The following is a 6,125-nucleotide window of genomic DNA, read 5'->3' as shown; positions in this document are numbered from 1 at the left end:
AACGGTTTGTGTGTGTGTGTGTGTGTGTGCAACGGTACCGAGAGCATTCTGTGGATTTCCTGTCTCCTGCAGCATCAGCTGTGTTTTCCTGCAAGCACATGACAGAGAAGAGTTCACAAATGAAAACTACTCAACCAGATCCAAGCACTAATTCATGAGCACGTAATATGCTTTTAATTGAAATATTATTTATAGTACGACTGAAGTTAACTGCCTTATCTTGGTTCATTGCATTTATTTGTTGACATGATGGGGGGAAAATTTGCTCTTACAGCAAAACATTTTAATGTATACAACCATTCAAAAGTTTGGGTTTGATAAGATTTTTTTATGTTTTTAAAGGAAGTCTCTTGTGCTCACCAAGGCTGCATGTATTTGATCAAAATACAGTAAATAAGTAATACTGTGAAACACTACAATTTAACACAATTTAATACATTGAATTTTCAGTAGCCAGTGTCACATGATCCTTCAGAAATCATTCTAATATGCTGATTTGGTGCTCAAGAAACATTTATTATCATTATCAGAGTGGAAAATCGTTGTGATGCTTAATATTTTATAATATTTTTAATCAACTTTTTTATTATATTTATAATTTTATGTTTTAGCTTTTTTCAGGATTCTTTGATGAATAGAAAGTTCAGAAACATTTATTTGAAACACTTTTTTATTTTTATTTTTTTACTTTTGATCAATTTAATGTGTTCTTGCTGGAAAAAGTATTAATTTCTTTATACAAAAACCACACTTATGAATGGTAAAAAAAAAGTAGTAGTAGTATACGAATTAAGCTTAAAATGTTCAAGGTTTTAATAAAGCCTCAAGGTTTGATTAAAATTTTAAACATAAACTGACAATCATTTAACCCTTGATTAAGCTCCATCCCCTCATTTAGTGAAGCTTTGCAGAAAGTCCCATAGGTATCAGTGCATTTTTCAGCAAAATGTGCTCTCAAAGACGGCATTATTTAAATGGATATTATTCATTCATGGGTTGCAATGAAGTGTGACACTGTACAACATTATTTTTACCAATTATGAAAAAAGAAAGAAAAAAATGCAGTGTCCCCTCAGTTAGCTTCCCTTTTTTTACTCTTTGTTGTGTAAATGACTCGAGAATGTTTAGCAAACCGCCCTTACCAATCTCTCCTGAATCATCTTGAGATCCTGCTCGACCTGACGTGACAGCAGTCGTAGCTTGCTTCCAATGACGTGGAGTTTTTCCCTGGCTTCAGCACTGTCCTCCCCAGCAGCCTCTGGGAGCAGCTCGGAGACGATCTCCTGCAGGGAGCTCACTTGCTCCTGCCTGCCCTGCAGCTCCTCTGCCAGATCCTGCCACCAGGGGGTGCAAAACAAAAGCTCAGCACACCAGTAACAACACTAACTAGAGATGGTATCCATGCCTGAACAGTCTTAGATGGAGAAGCTGATGTTTCAGCCGGTATCTTTGGCTCACCCTCAGCGTGTTCCTGTGTTCCCGAAGCATGGAGGGCTGCACGGAAGGGTCGTCCATGTTCACTGTGTAGCGCCTGCTCTCTGCATGGGCCAGCCACAGCAGAAGAGAGTGGACCATCCCGTGAAACTCCTACATGAGGGCAGATGGTCAGTGATGAGGGTTAAAGTTTCATGTGGCATCAAACTCGATAGACGTTCATTGAGGGTTCTATCACCTGACAGCGTCCTAGGGTGTTGCGTAGACTGTCCTCCCATCCCTCAAGGCCCGCACAAGCCTCTGTCCAGCGGCGATTCATGTTTCGCAGGCCGTCCTGAAGCTCATGTCCAGTGGACCCCTGCTGCAGCTCTCGCCCACCCAGGTTCAGAGACAGCATCATTGTCTTATAACAGGCGAATGTCTTCTGCATTTCCTGCGTAATGAGAAACAAACCAGCGTGTGAAGACAATAATATCTTTTTTTTTTTTACTTTCTAGTCACTGTATTTATTCATAGTCTTCACGTGACATCACACCATTATAGCAGCGCCCACCATGAGGGCAAAACAAGGCTTTCCTCTGCTGCCCACCAGTTATTTTGTATCTGGTTTGTATGAAGTTCAAATGTACGAAGACATTAAAAGTCAGAATACAGCTAATTGATGATGAATACTATACAGGCAAGCAGATTTGCCCAGATTATAAAGGCAAAGTGCTAAATTTAACTTTTTCCCATAGGAAATTATAAAGAAAATGCTTAATGTGGCTTAATGTATTAAGACAGTGAAATTGGAGGACCAAATTCATTAGAACTAAACCAGAAAGTTTCACGCATTAAGCATTTTTTTCCATAGACAACCATTATAAAGAAAATGGATGCTTTGCCTTCCAGGTCGCTGTGGCAGTAACATGACTGACAACAATGAATAATCTACCATCAACAATAATATGAATATTGCATTAAGAACATCAATGAAGGTGTATCTGTAATGATTCACATGTGATTAGATGCAGTGTAGTACTGTAACTGTGACACTCACTTTAAGTTGTTTGACCCTCTCTTCTAAAACCTTGACACTGGCAGATGTCTCGGGTTTCTGTAGTCTATCTAGCTCAGGGGTGACACGATCCAGCCAGGAAGTGATGTCGTGAAGGTCAGAGGTCAGCTGTTGGGGGTCTCTGGTGCAGCACTGTTCCTTACTCACTGCTTGAGCCTGCAGCAGCTCCCAGCGCTCGATCACTCCTGCGGAGAAAAGAGGACACATTCACAGGACACTATTCTATTCCATACATTTGTTTCATTCATCTAACCATCTATCTACTCAACCATCTAATTATCCACATATCCATCCATCTATTCCTCCATTTGTCTAACCAACTCGCTATCCATCAATTCATCCATAAATTTGTTGATCTATCTATCTATCTATCTATCTATCTATCTATCTATCTATCTATCTATCTATCTATCTATCTATCTATCTATCTATCTATCTATCTATCTATCTATCTATCTATCTATCTATCTATCTATCTTCATTTTATCTACCCACCCATTTCATTATCCATCCCTTCACATCTATCAACTACCTACTCTTTAATTTATCAATTTATCCATCCAATCACCTATTTACCATCAATCTACCCATCCACCGTTCCTTCATTTATCTACCCATCCACAGATCCATCCATCAATCCTGTTTACCCACCTATCCACTCATCCAACTATTTATCCATCCATTTGTCTACCCAACTATCTATCCATCCATCCACGAGGTGGCATGAGGCTGTAAATACAGTATGTGCTATTTTTGATAAATAAGTCTATGCATATAAAAAAAACAAAAAAACAAGCAGTCCCCTGTACATGTGATCTGCATCAGTGCTTGTACCCAACTATTTGTGAAGAATTTTGTTACATGACTCACTAGACAAAAAAAGGACTATTACTAGACAGACATCCTCATGTCCCTCTGTGTCTGTACCTGACTGTTTGTCTGCAGTGCTGAGGCCAGTGAGGCCTTGTTCCTCCTGCTGTTCTTCATCATCCAGGATCATAGAAACCCTCTTCATACTCTTAATGCTGCCGCTGCACTCAGACATCAGCTGGACCTGCAGAGTGCACAGACACATCACACATGTGCCTATGTTTATACTAGCATGGAACATTGACAGGCCAAAACTATGAATAATCTACTGTACAATCACCCTTCATGCTGATACTACCTGAGAATCCACATTTATGCATGGGTAAAAGGACAACATGCAAAATTATGTAATTATGAAAGCACTGGGTTAAAAAGAAAAGGGTATATACTTACGTAGCCTTGTTTAAAATGAGTGCTAGTGTCCGTAGCTGAGGAGTCGTCCAGCTGGAAGGATTGCCTTTCAGGTATGTTTTGAAAGAGCCAATTCTGTCCTGTGAGTGTGAGAGAGGGAGAGAGAGAATAATTATTATTATTAGTTCAATACTCTGCACAGACATTTCATTCAGGCTGTAAAATAAAAATGGACACAAGTAGTTTAAAACTATTTTGTTTTTACAGGGGTCATATCAAATTGAAAGTTTCAGCACAAGAGGGAAAGAATATTGAAATTGATCTGCATAAAAAATTTGTAAGATACAATGGAAATCTACAAGCTTGGCCATCTGGAGAGAATTTTGCTGGAAGAATGTTATTAGGTGTTTTATTACACCAACACAGAAAAAACCCCAAAAGGTTCAATATGGAGAAAATGAACTGATTATATAAAACCAATTCGCCCAGACTTTTCTTAAAACATAAATGGTGTGGTATTTTTTTTTTTTTTTTTTAAGAATTACAAGTAGCTCCCTTCGTTCCTGTACATAGTTGGTGTCAAAATGAGGAAAATATAATAAATCTTGAGTATTTAATTTCCACAACCATTGGCAGTCATGATGGGTTGTAATGCTGTCTTTGTATTGAAATTTTTATGCTTTTTGTTTTATTGTAAAAAAGCATTTCTGCCTTGATAAATGTACGTATTTTTCCTCTGAAATGAAAAAAAAAAAAAAAAGAAACTGATCTGCATTGAAATTGAAATAATCAGGTAGGCCTACACAACCATTCGAAAATTTTATTTGGGGGTGGTAAGATTTTTTTAAATGTATTTAAAGGGGGGGGGGGGGGGGGTACAATGGTGTTTCATGTATTCAGAGTTGTTTACAGTGTTAAAGAGATGGATTCTCATGCTAAACCTGGCCAAAGTTTAAAAAAAATATTTTGGACGAATAACGGAGAATTTCTGTGCCGAAAATCTTACTTCCGTCTTGGTACAAGTTTCGGCTGTTTTTTTTCGATCGTGGATCTAATGACGTAGACGAGAGTGGAACTCCTTATGAGCATTTCTCTCGGAAAAGCGCGCCCGCGCACACATCGACCAGAGGAGAGCGAGACCGCGCACATCAACGCGCTTCAACAGGAAATCATCGGCAGCGCTGCATAGGTTTTATAAACAAGGCCCAGTTCGACGCCGGATTTGCAGATCGTCTAATGCTTAAGGATGGAGCAGTCCCAACGATAAAGGTTCACGGTCGTGCGTTGGAACCGCAGCCGGTGAGTAAAACTGCTTCAAATGCCTGTGTGTTGTTAGCTATCAGCGCTCCGCCCACACGGCACGCCTCCAGCCGCTCGTTTTTTTCCGGAAAGACTCGGTACAGCCTTTCTTTCTTTTATAAATATAATAAAACTAAAGACTTTTTGGAGATATGAAGGATGCAATACTACTCTATAGGTACTCAAGATTAACATGAGATTGACTGAAACTGAGTGTTTCACCCCCCCCTTTAAAATAAGTATCTTATGCTCACCAAGGCTACATTTATTTGATAAAAAATTTTTTTTTTAAAAACTGCTCAAGAAACATTTCCTTTCAGTGTTGCTTAATATTTTTTTTCCAGGATTCTTTAAGGAATAGAAAGTCCAAAAGAACAGCATTTATTCTTTTGTAACATTATAAATGTCTTTACCTTCGATCAATTTTACTTTTGTAAAATTTAACAGCAATTTAACAATTGTCTTTTACCTTTTGATCAATTTAATGTGTACATTCTGAATAAAATAAAAAGTATTAACTTCTTTAAAAAAATCTTACTGATTCGAAATGTTTGAATGGTTGTGTTCCTGATAATTTCATATGATCTTAACAGTTTGTGAGGAATATTTAAAAGTAACATTTAACATTACTCGTATTGTAACACTTTGTGAAGAGGCTGTTGTTGCAGGATGGTGAAGTTGGAACTATATTAAATCCAACAGCAAATCCACAGCATGAGTCTAAGCAGACAAAGCTCTTTTAAAGTTACCCATTTTACATACAAAATTTGTGTTTTATAAAGGCAGGGGGGCAAAAACAGGCCATTACATTCAAAGGGCCAGAGTGGAAAATGATCATTAAACATAAAATATGTTTTACACAAGTGTTATTGGCATAATAAAATCAAGTATAAGTAAATATCAGGATAAAAGTACAACCCATTTAAAAGCAAAAGCATCAAACAAACATTTTTCACATACTGACATCCTGGTGGTACATCATGTACGCTTCTCCAGTAATGAGAAAAGCTTCAAGTGTGCAGTTTAGATTAAATGAGTGTTGTTATCTTTTGCATGAGCATGAAAGCTGTGGAGGGGGATGAGCAGGTGCACTGAGCTCTGATGAGCCTTGGGG

At 38.1% G+C, this 6,125-nt stretch overlaps 1 protein-coding gene across 2 annotated transcripts in view; it reads right to left on the bottom strand.

Moving 5' to 3' along the window:
- syne2a (spectrin repeat containing, nuclear envelope 2a) overlaps positions 1-6,125 on the bottom strand; it is a 96,377-nt gene that overhangs the window by 972 nt on the left and 89,280 nt on the right. For both annotated transcript variants that reach the window (XM_079888131.1, XM_079888132.1), the window contains exons 94-100: positions 3,755-3,852; positions 3,419-3,545; positions 2,474-2,676; positions 1,673-1,867; positions 1,459-1,587; positions 1,143-1,334; positions 39-88 (exon numbers count right to left, since the gene is read on the bottom strand). In XM_079888131.1, the coding sequence (XP_079744257.1) occupies positions 39-88; positions 1,143-1,334; positions 1,459-1,587; positions 1,673-1,867; positions 2,474-2,676; positions 3,419-3,545; positions 3,755-3,852 (994 nt within the window). The remainder of the gene's footprint in view (positions 1-38; positions 89-1,142; positions 1,335-1,458; positions 1,588-1,672; positions 1,868-2,473; positions 2,677-3,418; positions 3,546-3,754; positions 3,853-6,125) is intronic.

This window comes from Squalius cephalus, assembly GCF_949319135.1.
Source record: "Squalius cephalus genome assembly, chromosome: 12".
NCBI lineage: Eukaryota > Metazoa > Chordata > Actinopteri > Cypriniformes > Leuciscidae > Squalius > Squalius cephalus.
This window is presented reverse-complemented; position numbering and strand designations above follow the sequence as displayed.